The sequence below is a fragment of the Sus scrofa genome, chromosome 12 (assembly GCF_054392235.1).
Source record: "Sus scrofa isolate SSC_HxYL_T2T_F1_AM1 chromosome 12, Sscrofa_HxYL_maternal_Yorkshire_Landrace_v2.0, whole genome shotgun sequence".
NCBI lineage: Eukaryota > Metazoa > Chordata > Mammalia > Artiodactyla > Suidae > Sus > Sus scrofa.
Window position 1 is genome coordinate 5632126 of NC_139394.1, and position 17605 is coordinate 5649730.

General features: G+C 58.1%; 1 protein-coding gene across 46 annotated transcripts in view; it reads right to left on the reverse strand.

The window, feature by feature from the left end:
- Positions 1 to 2754: 2754 nt before the first annotated feature.
- Positions 2755 to 17605, reverse strand: part of UNK (unk zinc finger) — a 35361-nt gene continuing 20510 nt past the window's right edge. For 16 of the 46 annotated variants that reach the window (XM_003357967.5, XM_005653885.4, XM_084983606.1 and 13 more), the window contains 15 exons: positions 16807 to 17016; positions 15267 to 15443; positions 14984 to 15114; positions 14317 to 14452; positions 13660 to 13777; positions 12361 to 12445; positions 11146 to 11288; positions 10558 to 10758; positions 10015 to 10080; positions 9510 to 9684; positions 8474 to 8575; positions 8146 to 8334; positions 5749 to 5930; positions 4930 to 5187; positions 2755 to 4215 (listed from right to left, as the gene is read on the reverse strand). In XM_003357967.5, coding sequence (XP_003358015.1) covers positions 4060 to 4215; positions 4930 to 5187; positions 5749 to 5930; positions 8146 to 8334; positions 8474 to 8575; positions 9510 to 9684; positions 10015 to 10080; positions 10558 to 10758; positions 11146 to 11288; positions 12361 to 12445; positions 13660 to 13777; positions 14317 to 14452; positions 14984 to 15114; positions 15267 to 15443; positions 16807 to 17016 — 2329 coding nt within the window. In that variant the 3' untranslated portion in view covers positions 2755 to 4059. The remainder of the gene's footprint in view (positions 4216 to 4929; positions 5188 to 5748; positions 5931 to 8145; positions 8335 to 8473; positions 8576 to 9509; positions 9685 to 10014; positions 10081 to 10557; positions 10759 to 11145; positions 11289 to 12360; positions 12446 to 13659; positions 13778 to 14316; positions 14453 to 14983; positions 15115 to 15266; positions 15444 to 16806; positions 17017 to 17605) is intronic. The other 30 variants (XM_021066619.2, XM_013979247.3, XM_084983624.1 and 27 more) reach the window with 5 other exon arrangements.

Consider the following 17605-nt stretch of genomic DNA (forward strand, 5'->3'; position numbering starts at 1 on the left):
ACAATCCTTTCCAGGTATCGTTAGATTATGTTTGCTAGTATTTTGTTGAGCATTTTCCCATCTGTGTTCGTCAGTGATGTTGGCCTATAATTTTTCTTGTGGTGTCTTTGTCTGGTTTTGGTATCAGGATGATGGCCTCATAGAATGAGTTTGGGAGTGTTCCTTCCTCCACAGCTTTTTGGAATAGTCTTAGGATAGGTGTTAACTCTGCTCTAAATTTTTGATTGAATTTGCCTGTGAAGCCAAAGTTTTGGAAGTTTTTTTTTTCTTTTTGGTCTTGTTAGGGCTGCACCCATGGCATATAGAGGTTCCAAGGCTAGGGGGTCGAATTGGAGCTGTTGCTGCCGGCTTATGCCATGGCCACAGCCACGCCAGATCTGAGTCTCATCTGCAACCAACACCATAGCTCACAGCAACGCCGAATCCTTAACCCACTGAGCAAAGCCAGGGATCGAACCTGCACCCCCAAGGATGCTAGTCAGATTCGTTTCCACTGAGCCATGACAAGAACTCCTGGAAGTTTTTAAATTATTGTTTTCAACTTAAGTACTTACGATCGATCCATTCATCTTTTCCATTTCATCTCGGAAGATTGTACTTTTCTGAGAAATTGTCCATTTCTTCTAGGTTGTCCATTTTATTGGCGTATAGTTTAGCAATCTCTTATGATCCTTTGTATTTCTATGGTGTCCACTGTAACTTCTTTTTCATTTCTGATTTTATTGATTTGAGTCCTTTTTCTTGAGTCTGGCTCAGGGTTTATCAATTTTGTCGAGCTTTTCAAAGAACCAGCTTTTAGTTTCACTGATCTTTTCTGTGGTTTTGTTTCTATTTCATTTATTTCTGCTCTGATCTTTATGATTTCTTTCGTTCTGCTAACCTTGGGTTTTGTCTGTTCTTTAGTTGCTTTAGGTGTAAAGTTAAGTCGTTTGACACTTTTTTCTTGTTTCCTGAGGTAGGCTTGTATTGCTATAAACTTCCCTTCTAGAACTGCTTTTGCTGCATCCTATAGATTTTGGATTGTTGTTTTTGTTATTTGCTTCTATGTAATTTTTAATTTTGTTTGTTTTTTGTTCTTTTTAGGGCCACACCCACAGCATATGGAGGTTCCCAGGCTACGGGGTCAAATCGGAGTTGCAGCAGCCGGCCTACACCAGAGCCACAGCAACCCAGGATCTGAGCCGCGTCTGCGACCTACGCTACAGCTCATGGCAACACCGGATCCTTAACCCACTGAGTGAGGCCAGGGACCGAAACCACAACCTCATGGTTCCTAGTCAGATTCGTTTCTGCTGTGCCCCAACGGGAACTCCTAGTTTTCACTTTGATTTCTTCAGTGATCGTTTTAGTAGCATGTTGTTTCATCTCCACATATTTGTTTTTTTGGTTTCCCTTTTTGATTTCAAGTTGTATATAGCATTGTGGTTGGAAAAGATGCTCCATTTCAATTTTCTTAAATTTACCGAGGCCTGATCTGTGGCCCAGAATGTTCTATGTGCACTTGAGAAGAATGTGTATTCTGCTGCTTTTGGATGGAATGTTCTCTAGGTACCTACTAAGTCCACCTGTTTTAGTGCCCCGTGTAAGGCCCGTGTTTCCTGGCTGGTTTTCTGTCCGGATGATCCATCCATTGCTGTAAGAGGGCACTGCGGTCCCTGCTCTTGCGTTATTGTCAGTTTCTCTTCTGAGGTCGCGAGCAGTCGCCTTGTTCACTGAGGAGATCCTATGTTGGGTGCCTATGTATTTACAATTGTTACAGCTGCTTCTTGGGTGGATCCTTTGATCATTAGGTTCAGGGCCTTCTTTGTCGCTTTTAATATTCTTTAAGGTCTAGTTTGTCTGATGAGCACTGCCACTCCAGCTTTCTTCTGATTATCATTTGCATGCATGTTTTTTCCCCTCCTCCCGCTTTCAATTTCTACGTGTGCCTAGAACTAAAGTGGGTCTCTTGAAGACAGCATATATATGGGTCTTGTTTTTGTATCCATTCTGGCTAGTCTTTGTCTTTTGGTTGGAGAATTTAGTCCATGTACATTTAAGGTAATTGAAGGCCATTGCCCAGCACAGGTGCCTGGTGCTCTCATGGGAGCACCATGAGTGGGGGCGCCCCTCAGGGGTGCAGGCTGAGGCAAGTGGCTGCTATAAAGGCAGGGCTTAGAGGAATGGGGTCCCCGATGTGCGTGGGGAGACCGAGCCTGAGGGTCAGTTGTCATTCTGGCTGTGGGACCCTGGTTGAGTCTGCACAGGTATAACGACGGGAGCTCGGGTGAGGTCACCTCCAAGGCTCTTTTCAAGCTCTGCTCCTCTGAGACCCACACAGGGAGCCCAGGTGTGTTTTCACGCCCACCCGACGAGCCAGCTAAGAACAGGGGAGGGCGGTGGCTCGAAGGCTCCCTCAGGCGCAGGAGCACCTTGAATGCTTTTACGAGAAGGCACTGTCTGTTCCTGTAAGGAACTGCTGGGGGCCTATTGCCCTGTGGCAAACAAGTAACCCAGTCCATCTGAGGGCAGAGCTCTCAAGGGCCCGAGGGCTTGGAAGGTCCCCGTGTCCAGGGTGGAAGGTCCCCACCGAGAACAGCTGACTGCTGTCTGGGAGCTGGGGGCAGCCTCTGGGCCTAGAGGGGCCTCTTGGCTCCCTAGCCACACCTCAGGGGCAGAGAACAAGCTGTCTACATGGCTGAAACCTGGGCTGGGAGCGTGTAGTTCACAGGCCCTCATCTGGGAGCCCCCCCCCCATGAAAACAAGGTCCCGCGGCAAGTTCATAGTTTATTCCCAATACGTTCGGAGCTTTGATTTTTGCATTTTTGTAAAAAAGTTTTTCACTTAATTCATTGAAAGCCCTTTCGTGCTGAGCCCAAGGGGGGGCCTGGGCCGGGCCAGACCCTTTGCAGCGCTCTTGCTCCCACCCCAGACCCCCAGTGCTGGGAGTGGGGCGGCTTCCCTCTGCCCACTCTGCCCTCCCGCCCCTGCTGCATCTCTCTGTACAGAACAATTTTTAAAATGGAAGCTAAGACACAATATACATTGGACAGGCACGCACACACATGCACACGGCGTCTGCTCCAGACAGGGGGCAGGACGTCAGCTGCACTCAGAGAGCACCAAGGAATGCCTACGGAGCCCCTCCAGGGCAGGGCCGGAGCCCTACCTTGGTCCTCACAGTCCGCGACTCCCCCACCTATTGCCCTGCTAGCTGCCAGAGGGAGGGGCGGACAGCAGAGGGCTGTGCACAAGGGGGCGGGGGGCAGCTGAGGGCAGCTGGGGGTGATGGAGAGGGCAGTGCCAGCCTGGTAGATGGCCCTGGGGCCAGGGAGGCTGCGCTGGGAGCCTGGGGGGTAGACTCCAGCCTCAGGAATCTGAGGGTAGAAGGCCTAGGCCTTGCCCCTGGAGGAGCTTCAAGGGCCCAGGGCTAGGAGTGGGGCTGGCCCCACAACTTTTACCTGCCACCCAGACTAAATACACACTTGGTAAACCTAGGAGCTAGGCTGGCTCGGACCCCAGCAGACGCCCTCCCCTCCATCCTCACAGCTGGAGCCAGCTCTCCAGCTGGTCCTCCACACAAGCCCTGGCTCTGGGCCCTGGCCTGGGGAGGTGGGGTGAACAGGGCCTGCCCCGAAGGCTTAGCCCCTTCCCTCACCCCCTTCTAGTTTCCCACCCCTCCCTGCTCAGGCCCCAGAAAAAAGTTAAAAATAGTTAGTTCCTACATAAAAAAGAGACAGAAACTGACTCCCTGCCAAAAGGCTGGTGGGAGAAGGGGGGACTTTGTCTCTGCAGTGGGAAAAGTAGGGAGCGGGTAGGGAGAGGACTGCAAAATAGTTTTCTTTTAAAAAGTGCTTGGTAAGTCTGTTTTAAAGTGTGTGTCTATATCTATGTACAGATATACACACAGACACTGTTCACACTGGCCGCCCACACATACCTGCACACATACGGAAATGTATACATAATCATATACATATACGTACATACATACATACATACATACATACATACATATATATACTTTAAAAAGTCCTAGGTGAGAAGATCTGAGCCAGGCCAGGGCCAGGCCTGCAGGGTCACGACTGGAGAGTGTGGGCCCGGCCTGGCTGGCACACGGGGCACTCACTGCCCTCGGCACAGAGCTCACACAGCACGGCGTGTTGGCACGGCAGCACCGCTCGGTTCTGCTCCTGACACTTAAGGCATTTCACCGACTGCATGTGGAACACGGCCTGCGGGGAGAGGGACCCCACGGTCACTGGCCTGGCCCCGTGTCAGACAAGGAGTTCCCCAGTTCTCAAGGCAGCCCTTGGGGCTGAGGAAACCGGCAGAGCTCCAGAGCACGCTTTCGGGCGCCCACGAGAGGTCAAAGGGCAGGCTGGTCACCTCTACTCTCAGCCGAAGGCCCGGCAGGGGGTGGGGGCGGGGGCACCGGAGCCCGTGCGTGTGGGCTGCTCTGCGGCTCCCATCTGAATGGGTTTTTCCTCCAACAAAGGCTTCTCTGCCTCATCTCATTTGAGCTGGTAGAGGCCCTAGGTCCCCAAAAAGGAACTACGGGTCTGGGGAGGGTAGTGGTGTACCCAAGGTGACGTGGCCACAGGTGAGGCCTGGCTACCAAATGCCCCGCTAGGGAAGGGAAGAACGCTCTTCCTACCAGACTGCCCTGGGGACCTAGGTGTTCTGGACTGTCTGCTGGCACGCACAGAGTCCCAGGAGAAGCGGCGTACCAATGCAGTGCAGGGCAGCGCCCGCCCTCCACAGTGCCTCCAGCTTCCCCTCTGCCCAGGAAGTGGCGTCCTCGTCCTAGCGCCCCTCCAGCAGGACAGCCCTTGGGTCGGCCCAGCTGCTGCACAGAGGCCCTGGAGCAGCAGGGACCCAGGGAGTCCAAGCTCTGGCCGAGGCCACTGTCCATCCCCGCCCTGTGCTCCCCAGATTCCTCAGCTGACCTTGTCCACTTGTTCCAGGTGCGCCCGCAGCTGCTTCTGGAGGGAGTAGAGGGTGGAGAGTGAGAGGGTCTCCAGGTCGGAAAAGGCGGGCAGGGCCTGCGGGTCGGGGCCTGAGTGCAGCCGCTCCAGCTCCTCCTGTAGCTTCTTCACCTGCGCCTCCATTGCATCCCGCTGCTCCCGGGCCAGCTCGCACTCCGCACCTGCCGCGCTGGCCCGCTCCCCGGCCTCCTCGGCCTCCTTCTTCCAGGCATCACAAGCCTGTGGGTCCAACACACAGCACACCTTGTCACGGTGGCCCCCTGCCCTTGCCCCCCTGCCCCGAGAGTGCATCCCTGGGCACCTGTGTGGGCCACTGTGGCTGCAGGGCCTGCTGGGGAGCTGGGTCAGGTGTCTGGGGAGGGGGGCAGGGAGGAGGCTGATGCTGCCTGCAGAGAAGAGAGGTTTCAGGACCTGCAAGAGACCTGCTATGGGCATGGATGGGGGTGAGCCCAGCAGAGCAGGAGAGCCCTAGGGAGAGCTGGCCAGCACCTCTATGGGCTGCCAAGCTGTGGCTGGACACAAGGTCCATCTCAGAACGTAAACCCCTGGACCCAGAGCCCTGGAGAGTCAGGCTTCTGGGGAGAGGGAGGGGGCGCTCTGGTTCAGACCAAATGAACAGCTCAGAGTTCTAGGCCCAGGACAGCAGCCACCCCAGGTCCTTGCCTGGCGAGGCAAGACTTTCCACAGGGAGAGAGAACCACCTCAACTGAGGCTCTGCTCTGTTCTCCAGGACCCCGACCAGCACCCCCGGGGAAGGCAGTGGACGTGTGGGCCCAGTACCTGCTTCGCCTGCTTCCAGGACTCCTCCCACTGCTTGATGGTACCGTTGGCTTCATCTAGTTCTTGCCTAAGCCGGGCCAGCTCGGCAGCCCCTGGCCCCGACAGGAAAGCAGGGGACGTGCCCGGGGAGAAGCTTCCAGAGGCAAAATGCTCCCAGATGCTGCTGTTCATCCCGTTCAGCCCTGCTCCGGGGAGAGGAGGGACGTCAGAGCTGCGACGGGCTTGGGGCTTGGGCCCAGGCCCGGCCCAACCGCGCCCGGGGGCTCCCAGGGGCTGACTGTGCGAGTCCAGCAAGGTCGGGCTGGGGAATTTCACTGGGGTGTGCAGGTGCCACCTGTTCCCCATCAGCTGCCATTTAACTTGAGTCTCAACATCCCCGTCGGTAAAACGGGGCTCCCATCACTCGCTTCGCAAGGTGACTCGGGGGGCCTGGGAGGTGCTGTAGGGAGAGCAGTCTGAAGGTGGCCTTTGTGAGCACGAGTCACTTGTAGGCTAGAGAAAGGGGGAGGCTTCTTGCACCTTCATGTGAGGCCCAGGAGGAAAGTCAGGAAAGACACTGACCAGAGCCACAAATGATGGCAGAATCGGAGCAAGAAGAGCTCAGGGAGCCCTGGGTCATTCCCCTTGTTTTAAAACGAGGAAATGGAGATAAAACATGCCACCAGGAATCACAAACCAGTTAAGTGGCAGGGCCAGTACCAAGGGCGTCTGACTGCAATAAGCCAAGCTGTGTGCTCCCCCACTTTCTCAGCAGGTGCTTCCTAACACCATGTGTCCCTGCTGTGGCTCCCGGGGGCCCCGGTCCGCTGAGGGAGACCCCTACCCACCTCTGGCCTCATCCTGCCCACACACATCACTGATGTGTCTTTTTTTCTTTTTAGGGCCGCACCTGCGGCACATGGAAGTTCCCAGGCTAGGGGTTGAATCAGAGCTGCTGGTCTACACCGCAGCCACAGCAACGCCAGACCCGAGCCACGTCTGAGACCTATGCCGCAGCTCACAGCAATGCTGGATCCTTAACCCATGAGTGAGACCAGAGATGGAACCCGCATCCTCATGGATACTAGTCAGGTTCTCAACCCGCTGTCCACACATGTCATTCTAATGACTCTTGTCCCCTTCCCTCTAATCTAGCCAGGATGTTCCAGAAGCAAATGCATTTCAGACCATCTGTCCTCAAGCAACACGAGTGCACCCACATGACCACCGCTGTCCAAGTGGCGCTGAGGCTATCTGCCTCATCCCGGAGAGAGAACCTGGGACCAACGCGCCAGCTCAACCCCGTCCAGCAGCAAGCTCTGCTCGTGCCTCTCCTCCCGCTCAGGCGGCATCTCCTCTCGTGGAAAGGAGCCCCTTCCTCAGGGAGCCAGATCCAGGTCAGGTCCCTCTATTACTCTGAATCACAGCACCCAGCCTGCTGCTTCCCCCAAGAGTGACGCCTCTGCCCTCCAGAGACCATGGCTCGGCGCCAGCAGGGACTGCTGAGCTCACCTTGTCTCCCTAAAACTGCTCGATAACTACACGGGGAAAGGAATGAGAGGCCAGCAAGTCGGACTACAGCTAAGACGCCTCCGGGACATGTAACACCAAGCACCTGAGGCTGACGGCGGCGTCCACATAAACTGTCAAGGTGCCTCGAAATCCACACGCGGCCCCGACCTCTGGAGACCGGGGAAGCGCCCAAACCTGGCCGGAATGTCAAAGGGAGCCCGGAGGCTCAGGTTCAGGGTGACCAGGATGCCCAGCCGCCCTTGGGGGAGGGTATTTCTGATCTCCTTGCACATCTGCTGCTGGGGGAGGGAAAGAGCAGCAGCCGGGGGGGGGGGGGCCCGCCTTATGCCCCGTCGGCTCAGGGAACATCCGCGAGTCAGGGCCGGCCACCGTGGGGGAGCCTGCCAGTCTCCGCGTGGTGCTTTGAGGCCCTGGGCTCTGACGTGCCCTCTAGAACCCCCGTCCAAAAATTTCTAGGGCTGTGTTCGGCAAACAGGCTTTGGGGCTCGAGCCGGGTCTCGGTGGTGCTTCTGCCTGCCGGGAAGGCCACCCTGTGCCGAGGGTGCGCCTGTTCAGGCTTGGCCTCCAGGAGCTTGGGGTGAGTGGCGGTTCCGAGGCCACGCTCCTCACTGGGCACTGGCCCTGTGCCTGGCACTTCACTCATTTCATTTAAGCCTCGACCACCTTACGAGGTGGGCGCTGCCGTTCTACCCACGTACAGCAGAGGCTAAGGCCGAGAGGGTCAGTCACCTGGGCGGGTTCGCGCAGCTAAGAGAGTCGCCTCGCGCCCAGAGCCCCTGCTCTCACCTCCACTCTGAACTGCCTCCAGCCGTGGACAAAGCGGCCACGGCGTGTTCCTAAAGCCCCGATTCCTGCCCCAGGTCGCAGAGAGCCAAACCCTCTTACCCAAAGATCCATGTGATGCTGAGGTCCCCAAAAACGTGTTTTCTGACTGGCTCAGGTGGCCCTGGGGCTGCTGCAGGAAATGCGAGGAGAGGCTGACGGGAGGGGACGGGGATGCGGAGTGGAAGGAGGCGGAGCTGCCCAGGGAGCCAGGGATGTTCACGGGTGCGGAGCTCTGCAGCAAACTGCCGCCTGCGAGAGAGGCCGAGGGCGGCCCAGTGAGGGCGGGGCAGGCCGCGTGGGGCCACGCTGAGCAGGGGGCGGCTCTCTGCCAGCCTGGAGCCCAGGAGCGCCCCCCCCGCCACCCCCGCCACCCCCGCCCGGTGAGTACCGACGGTGATGCTGCCCGGGTGGGGCACGGAGCTGCTGTCGAAGGTCTTCTCTAAGGCGGCCACCCCGAACTCATTCAGGTCCAGGTCATCCAGGGCAGACTCTGGAGGCAGAGGGACGGGAGGATGAGCTTCCCCGCCTCGCAAGGGGCCACACAGTCCCGAGGTGCCTCTCGGACCCACCCGCCCTCTCCCGCCTCATCTCTGGCCCCCGCTGCATCTTCCAGCTCAGTCCCACCGGACCTGAGCTCTCTTGAGCCTCTGCCTGCACTCGGGCTGCTCCTCTGCCACCACTGCCCCCCCGCCCTCTCCCACCCCCCAGCCACGTCCGGCTCCAACGGCTCTTCCTGAAACTTTCTCTGACCCCCCCCCCCACAGGAACTGGGTCCTAAGCCGGGGTCCCTGCCTCTGACAGAGGTCTTGTCCCCTGATGTTACCACTCGTATGTTTCACCCCTGAGCTCACTGAGGGCAGGTAGGTCTCTGGGCCCTCAGTGGCTAGTGCAAAGCAGTTGCTCAACAAATTCCCACTGCGCTCTGATGAACTGGACTGGGAGGGCAGAAACAGTGTCCCTCCCCGAGGGCAGGAAGAGCATGTCTTCATTTCTGTCACCCCAGTGCCTCTGACAGGACCTGGTAGAAAGTGGCACCCATAAGTGACTGCTGAAAGAGAAAGGCAGTGGCTTCTAATGAGGACCTGAGGACAGCTGTGCGGGTTGCTCACTGCACAAGGATACCTGTGGGGGTGGAACAGCGCATGCTGTGGAGTAAGACTGCATGTACCCATGGGAAGAGGCATCCCTTTCTAATCTGCGCACCAGAGCAAACCGGGGGGCTGACTTGCTGTACGAGGGCCGCTCCTGGCCTTATACTTCAGGCTCATTTTCCATTTAGGTCAAAGGGCTCAGAGTGCCCTCAGGGACTCTCCCCAGACAGATAACTAAGGTGACCGTGTGCAGGTTTGAGTCTCACTCCAGAGACCGAGCGTCTCTGATCCCAGCCCTGGTCCTAGACTTAGCGGCAGAAACGGCCCAGTTACCTATGACCGACTCTACCGTGTCGCTGGCGGGGTAGAAGGGCAGAGCATTTGCATTCATGCCAGGGACGCTGCTGGTGCCGGCAGGGCTAGGGGGAGTAGCTGCTAGGCTGGAGGTGATACTAGAAGAGATGCTTGAGGTCAGGGGGCTGCCCACAGGGAGGATGCCCAGCATGTCCTGCAACGAGAGAGGGAAGAGACGCGATGGGGGCCTCCCGGAGTGGCAGGGGCTGGGGACGGGGCTGGCCGGGGCAGAAGGAAAGGGGGTGCCTCTGCTCCCATCTGGTCGCCCCCATGCCCAGGGAAGGGCCCGCTCACTCAACACCTTGTTGAGAGGCTGGCATTGCAGGGGTGTGGCTTGGAGGCTGCAGGGCCCACTCACCCCTAAAGTCCTGCAGTAGGGGAAGGGGGATCAGTATAGATGCTCAATAAATACATTTGTTTTTGTCTGGGCCTGTCCTGTCCACAGCAGGTGTCGGAAAGGGAGAAAGGGCCCAGGGTTCTATACCTGTTTGGGCTGAAGCAGAGGCTGCTCTTGACTCCTGGGCTCTAGTGAGTGGGGTTTTAACTTGGCCTGAGAGAAAAGTCAGGGAGCAGGAGGTGACTGTGGTGCTAGGGACGGTCCCTGAGTCCCGCCAAGCATCTGCTCGCTGTGCTCACTGAGGCTGCAGTGACCAGGGGGTAAGGAGGCATCGGACACCTGCGGTGCAGCCCTCTTGACATGCATGCCCCCTCCTTCCCTAGCCCAGGAGCCAGGGGAGCTGCTCCTCTCTTCCTTGGTGACTCCAAGTCACAAAAAGCCCAGTTAGGGACCCCTTTTACGCTGTTCCATCAAGGCAGCACAGGGCAGGGCAAAGACTAGATGTGGCAGCAGAAGACTGAGGTAGGACCCCCCCCCACCCCTCTACTGACTGGCTCTGCCCTGGCTGAGGTGCTCAGCCTCCTGCCTGTCTTCATCTGTGAAACGGGACGGCTGGGGACAGGGGCTTGCTAGGACAGTGCCGCACACAGAAGGCAGCTGACCTCACTGGGCTGCCCCCTCATCCCTTACCTGGCACTTCAGATTTTTCAGGTATTCGGCTCCCACCTGGTCTTCCCTCTCAAAGCCAGGAGCCTTCTTATAGCTGCCAGGGGCGAGGCCAGACTCCCCAGGAAAAACAATGCCTTCCAGATTTGGGGGCTTCCTGATGGAGCCCGGTGGGGAGCCACAGAGGTTAGATGGGCTCCCTAGGCTGCTGTTCCTACAGAGGAGCTGCACAGGAGGAGGAGGAGAGGCTGGTGGGCAAGGTGCAGGCTGGGGCACAGCCCACCCTCTATCCCCTCCCCAGAGGGAGCCTCTTCAGCTAGAGGCTCGGTTCCATTTTCATCTGCCAGTGGGCAGCAACCACCACCCAGAAGCCTAGGACCTCCCGAGGGAACTGTGTCGGGCTGATAGATGGCCCTGCCCCTTCTACCTGCTCTATCCAGGCTGATCGTGGGCTCTGGAGACACCACCCCAGCCACTACCAGCTTTCAATGAGAAGAGCCTTGGGGCAGAAAGGGCAGAGCCCCCTTGACAGATGCCTCCTCCCCGAGCAGAGAGGCAGGGATTGGCTCTGGGCAGGCACGGTGCCCACCCACCCCCTGGACAGGCACGTACAGCACTGAGGTCAGGGGCATGTGGGCTGGAGGGGCTCACGGGCACCGAGTCGCCGGCAGCAGACGGCATGTACAAGACGGGACCCGGCTGGGTGGGGCTGGACACAGCTGAGGAAGGCTGCAGGTCGTCACCGAGGGGGGGCTCTGCGAAAGACAGGACGGAGGTCAGCAGGCTCCCGAGCCAGCTCCGTCCTCCAAAAGGGCAGCTGGCTGTCTTTCAAAGGAGGTCCTGCGACGCCTGTGCAGGAAGAGGAGACTCCCACCTCCTTTCTAACACCCTCTACCACGCACTTAGGACAGGCCGGGCAACGTGCATGAACTGCCTGTCCACCTCCACAAAGACTGAAGACACGAGTCCTACCCCGGTGTCCATTTTAGGGACAAGGAGACTGAGCCTTAGAGAGGGAAGGTAAATCTCCCAAGTGGCTGAGCTAGGACGCAGAAGAGCTGGGGTCTGAACCCCAGTCCCACATGACTCCAGAGCCTGAGCCATTAACAACTCTGTGCTGCCTGGGCTGGGCCCATCTCTGAGCCAAGAGGATGCACACCTCTCTCGCCCTGGGCCCTCAGCTTCTTTTTCCCTCAAATCCCAGAGAGAACGCCTGAGCCCAGAAAGAGGTTAAGAACAAACAGAGCAGTGGCCTGGGGTGGGCACAGGTTTTAACGTGAGCCCGGCTCTGCAGCTGCGCTGAGCACCCGGAACGTGGCCAGGCTGAACTTGAATGTGCCACAGCTAGTCAAGTCCACAGCAGTTCTCAGACTAGGTTTGAAAGAAAGGTAAAATACCTTGATTTTATATTGATTACCTTCTAAATGATATTACTCTGACTTAAATAAAAATATATTATTAAAAAATTAATTTAACCTATTTAGATGTGGTTACTAGAAAATCTAAAATGACATGGGGGTTGCACTGTATTTTAATTGCACAGCTCTGCTCTCAGCAAGGCAGCGCCGTGTTGTGTGTCTGCCAGGGGTGTGGCACAAGCGGCTGCTGGGACCTGCCTAGTTGGCTCGGGGAGGGTACCTCACCTGCCTGGGATCGTGACTGTGCAACTTGGGCCAAGTCCCTGCTGTCTCAAGAACTTGGAAGCTCCAGGGGTTTGAGGCCAGTTCCAGAGAGCTGGGGCATGGAACTTCCAGTGGGGACAGGGCCCCTGCTGGCTGACAGACTCGGCTTCGGGGGCGGGAGGGGAGGGCAACGGATACAGCTTACGTTCTACGTGGGCGAAGGCGCAGAAAGGTCCCCGGGGACAGCTGCCCGACTGCTGCATGTCGTTGCACTTGGTAGACTTATAGATCTGAGGGCAGAGAGGGACAGGCAGGAGTGCCTTCAGCATGGCTGGGTTCATCAATTCCTTCTCCTCCTCACTCCGAGCCACTTCCCTCAGCCTCTCGCTGCCAACTTGGTACTCAAGGCACAGTAAGAAGACACTGCCACCTCCGTGCCAGGGACCACCTCCCTTCTGGGTCGAAGGCCCAATAGCCCTGACCCAGCCCCCACACAGGGATCTTCTCCGTGCTACTCTCACTCACGATTTTGGCCAGGGCTGCGACCTTCTAACGTGCCTCTGAGCATTAAGGGAGCAAGTTTATTTTATTTTTTAGGGCTGCACCGGCAGCAAATGGAGGTTCCCAGACTAGGGGTCGAATCAGAGCTACAGCTGCTGGCCTACACCACAGCCACAGCAACGCAGGATCCGAGCTGTGTCTGCGACCTACACCACAGCTCACGGCAACGCTGGATCCTTAACCCACTGAGGGAGGCCAGGGATGGAACCCACGACCTCGTGGATACTCGTCAGCTTTGTTACCAGTAAGCCACGATGGGAAGTCTCAAGGGAGCCAAGTTTACAGGCAATACCCACAGGCCCTAGAGCACCCTGGGTTGGGATCTAAGCTGGGTCTAAGTTTCCACCCTGCTGTCTGCAGCCCACGTAAGGTCGTTTCTGTCCGTGCGTCTATCTTAGGGTGCCCTGCCCTCCATGGAACCAGGAGAGTGGACAGCATGTGCCTCTGTACCCTACAAGAGATCTCAGCACTCGAACAGAGCCCAAAGCCACGCTGTGAGGCCAGGGGGCTGCATCAGGGAAGTTTCTGGTACACTAAGCTCTCAGCTGGAACAAGACAACTCTAAGGGGCTTTCTTATTGTTTAAATCCTGGTGTCATGCTAAGTACCACAGTAGTGCAAAGCCCAGAATGGCCAAGTCCCCACACCCAGTGCATGCCCTCCCTATCAGGGGGGTCTTGGGGAAATAAAATCAGGCCCAGAAAGCTGCTTAGTGAGTGTGGGCTCAGAACAAGGGAGGTTGCCAAATTAGGGTGTGCGGCTCCTTTAGGCACTGCCTTGCGGGAGCCTGTGGCTAGGAATCCCTCTTCCAGGATGCTGTCAAGGTGGGCCCTGTCAGTGTCTGTCCCAACACTCCTTTCCTTCCTCCTCGCTCTCCAAGGAGGATCTATTAAGCCAGCCCTCCCCTCAAAGGGCCAAGGCTGCGGCCCCGCCCCAAGGCCCACCTCTGGGTGGAACTGCTGCTCCGTGCGGGTGTGGCAGTACTGGCAGGCGTCTCCGTTCTCACACTTGCCGGGGTCTCCCCACTCATCCCCGTGTTTTACGTTCGGACATGGAGACGACCTGATTCAGTGGGGGGGGGGCGGGTGTCAGATGGATGCGAGAGAGGATCTGGGGGATGCCGATGAGCCCCCTCTCTGGTCTCCCTGCTTGGCAAGGCCAGGTGCAGAACTAGGAAAGATCAGCTGCAGAGGGAGGGCCGTACTGGGGCCAGAAGCCAGGCTTTGCTTCTCTGGCCCAGCCTGGCTGCATCACCAAGAAGGACACTTTTATTCCCTTCAGCCAAGTCCTCCCCCCGAGCCCCAGGTAGCCCAAGGAGAGCGATAGTCACAGCGTGGCTTGGCCCTGGCAGAGCCCCTCAAGACTGGACACAGAGGGAACTCTGACCCAAGATCCTTATTTTATGCCAAAGGAGGATGAAGGCAGACCTCCCATCGCTCAGCTCTCCCAACCATTCCCTCCCCTTGAACCTGGGTCCTGTGAGCCTGCGATGCCCAGGGCTGGCCTCCCTGCCTCCCTGAAAGCACAGTGGAGGCAGCCCCTGCTGTGATCCCTTCCCTGCCACCCTCCCTCCCGCAGTTGGCCTGCCTGAGCCAGAGGACCTGTATTTGTGTTTCCGGGGGCTCCGCCGCCGGTCTTTGCTGTTGTGGTAGTAGGGACAGGCATAACCCTGGCGGCACAGCCGCGGGGGCTTCTTGCACGGCTCCGTCTTATAGTTCCCCAGCACATATGCGGTCTCTGCACAGGAGGCCAGAGGCAGGGGTCAGGTGGGTGGGGTGGGCGGAAGGGAAAGGAGAAGCCACTGGGCAGGGGCCAGGAGCTGGGGCTTTTGTGAGAAGTATGAGCAGGGCCACCTCCTCATGGGCCAATGTCACAACTAAGACCCTGGAAAGAGGTACGGAGGACGCCGCTGTCCCTCCCTGGAGACACGGCTCACGGAGTGCAGAGGGCAACCTTGGGAGGCTCAGGACTACCCGTGCATGACCCCGTGTGTGTGAAAGCCCCTGGAGAATTCAGGGAGCACCTGGGGTGATGGGAGCTCGGCAAGGTGTGTCTGCGGAGCCTCCCCAGACGTGTCCCCGAATGAGGGGGCTGTAGGTGGCTGGATGTGGAGTGGGATGAGGGGCAAGCGCCTCCCAGCAGAGGTGGCGGCTCAGCTTGGAAAAGGCACTGGGGGCGGTGAGCCCCATCTTCGGGCAGCTGCAGGAAGGTGTGGGGCGAGGACGGACAGCAGGCGGGAGGCACAGCCCTCTGCGTGGCCACACGTACCTTGCCACCGTGGCTCCTCGCTGAGGATTTTTTCTATCATGGCGTGGCTCGCGGCCCCGGCCGACTGGCCCTCTATGCTGCCCTCCACTGTGGTCTGGCCGTTCTGCAAGGCCTCCATTGCCTGGAGCTCCCTGGGGAGGAGGAGGGACAGAGAGCGTGGGAGGGAGCATGAAGGGAAGGAACCAGAGGGCCAGCCCTGCATTCCACCTGCGGCACTCACCGGTCAGCAGCCAGGCCCCCACCCCGGCCCACAGCTATCAGCCCAAGGTGGCATTCAGCCCACCTGATGTCGTAGACAGGGGAGCGCAGGTCATGGGGCCCGTGGGCAAAAGCGCAGTGCAGGCCGTTTTTGGTGCAGTTGCCTTTCGAGTCTGTCTCGTGGATGCAGATTCCAGTCTTATAGTAGCGCAGGTGGTACCTGCGCTCCGTGTCCCCTGTGGTCCTGTGCAGGAATGGGCACCTAAAACACGGCGGGGGTGGGGGGGTGTCACTCACCTTCACCCCCTGTAGCCTGGGCTACCAGTGCTGCCCCTTCCCTACTGCTGAAGGCTTTCCCTGTGACCCCGAGGGTGCATGACGGGGGGCCCAGGAGGCAAGGGATGAGCCCTGTTGGCTAAGAGAACCACCCTCCCACGCCAGCAGGGGCCGAAGGCCTGGCATTCCCACTGAGCTTCTCGAAGGCTACTCAGCCAGGGCTCTGGGCTGTCCTGAAGAGAAGCTCCAGAGGGGGCACTCCTGGGAGAATAAATGAAGATCAGGGGTCCTCAGAGAAGCAGACAGCCTGTTCAAAACAGGGGCAAAGCCCCTGGTTCCTTGAGTGCTTCACTAAGCTGGGGGAGGAGTTGGCAAGCCTCTGACCCCTGGTATAAAGAGAGAAATGCTGGTGCAGGGAGGGGTCCCCGAACCGCCTGGGTTTAACACAGAAAGCCGCAGTGCCTCCCAGCTCCCCCTCTGTGTGGCTGACACACATGACTGGCGGGGGCAAGAAATGCTCCCTCTCCATGATGTTCCCAGGTTTGCCATCTCCTTGTATTTGCCTTTTTTCTTTCTTTCTTTCTTTTTTGGCCACCTCACACATACGGAGTTCCTGGGCTAGGGATCAGATCCAGGCTGCAGTTGTGACCTACACTGCAACTGTGGCAACGCCGGATCCGTAACCCGCTGTGCTGGGCCGGGCACTGAACCCGTGTCCCAGCACTCCAGAGACAGAACCAATCCTGCTGGGCCACAGCGGGAACTCTATATTTGTCCTCTGTCATGCTCCACTGTTTTTCTTTTGGCCGCGCCCAAGGCATGAATCCACGCCGCCACAGTCACAACCAGAGCCACAACAGTGACAATGCTGGATCCTTAACCCGCGAGGCCACCAGGGAGCTGCTATTAAGCCCTCTTTACAGAGTTTCGCGCAAAACACTTAGGGTCAGCAAATGGGAAACCTGGAGAGACCCTATGTCTCTAAACAGCCAGCCACGCGGGAACTGCATGGGATGGGGCGGGCAGTGCCAGCTGGGGAGAAGATCCTTGGGACCCACATGGGACCAGGACAGAAGCCCAGAAAGCCACTTTGGTTCACAACTGGGCTTTATGCTTAACAGAAGAAAGGCTTGTGCAGGGCCTCCCAAAAGTGGGGAATGGAGAAGGGGCCTCCCTCAGAGGACGGTGGGGTCTGAGCCTAGGTCCAGACCACAGGAAGGAGGGCCAGGTGGCAGCAGTCCCCTCAAAGGCAGCCTCTGGCTGGCCTCTTAGACTGTGCCCAAGCTATCCTGAGGGCATCTGATCTTGGACACACCCGGCTCCCTGAAGGCAGGCTGAGGGGCACTCACTCGTCGCCCTCCGGGCAGAGGCCTGTGGCCTCGTCGTACTTGGTGCAGTAGACGTCAGGGCTGTAGTTGAAGGTGCCGTCCCGACGGCGGATGGACCGGCGGCGGCGCTGGTTCACAAAATGCCAGTGGAAGCAGGTATAGGGCCGATGCTGAGTGCATTTGTGTTGCACAAAGAGTGGGCACTGCTCAGTGCGGAATTCCTTCAGGTACCTGCAGGAAGAGCCCCCAGGAGGGTGGGCCGGGAGCAGAGTTCAGTCCCTTGCTTCCCAGCAAGAAGTGAACCAGCTCATCCCCAAGGGCCCTGCTCTGGGGGGACTAGTTCCACGGGTATGCCAGAAAAGGGCCAGAGCTAGGGCGAGTCCTCAGCATCAGGATCCTTCCTAACACCCAGGTCTCCAGCCAGCCTGCGGGGCAGGAACCAGAGACCACAAGGGCCTCGGCCACGGTGACCAGAGGATGGCCTCATGGGTGGCTCGTGCTCTGAGCACTGCCTGAGGCTCCCCGGGCTGAAGAACTCATCGCAAGGAAAAGGCTGCAAGTAAGAGCACAAGCCTCTCCCAAACCTGCTGCAGGAGTCTGCTGCCCAGACCGGCCTGCCAATTCCGGAGGCCTCGCCCGCCCCGGAACAGGGCTGCAGCTCCAGGCTGAGGGCCAGGGAGCCTGCTGCTTTGGAGCTGAAGGCCGAGGTCACAAGGCATCCCTCTGGACTACCGACTGACGCAGGTAATCACCGTCCTGTCTGCCTACTTCCTTCCAGAAACGACTCCCAACATCACCCAAGCACCTCTTTGTGAAGCTC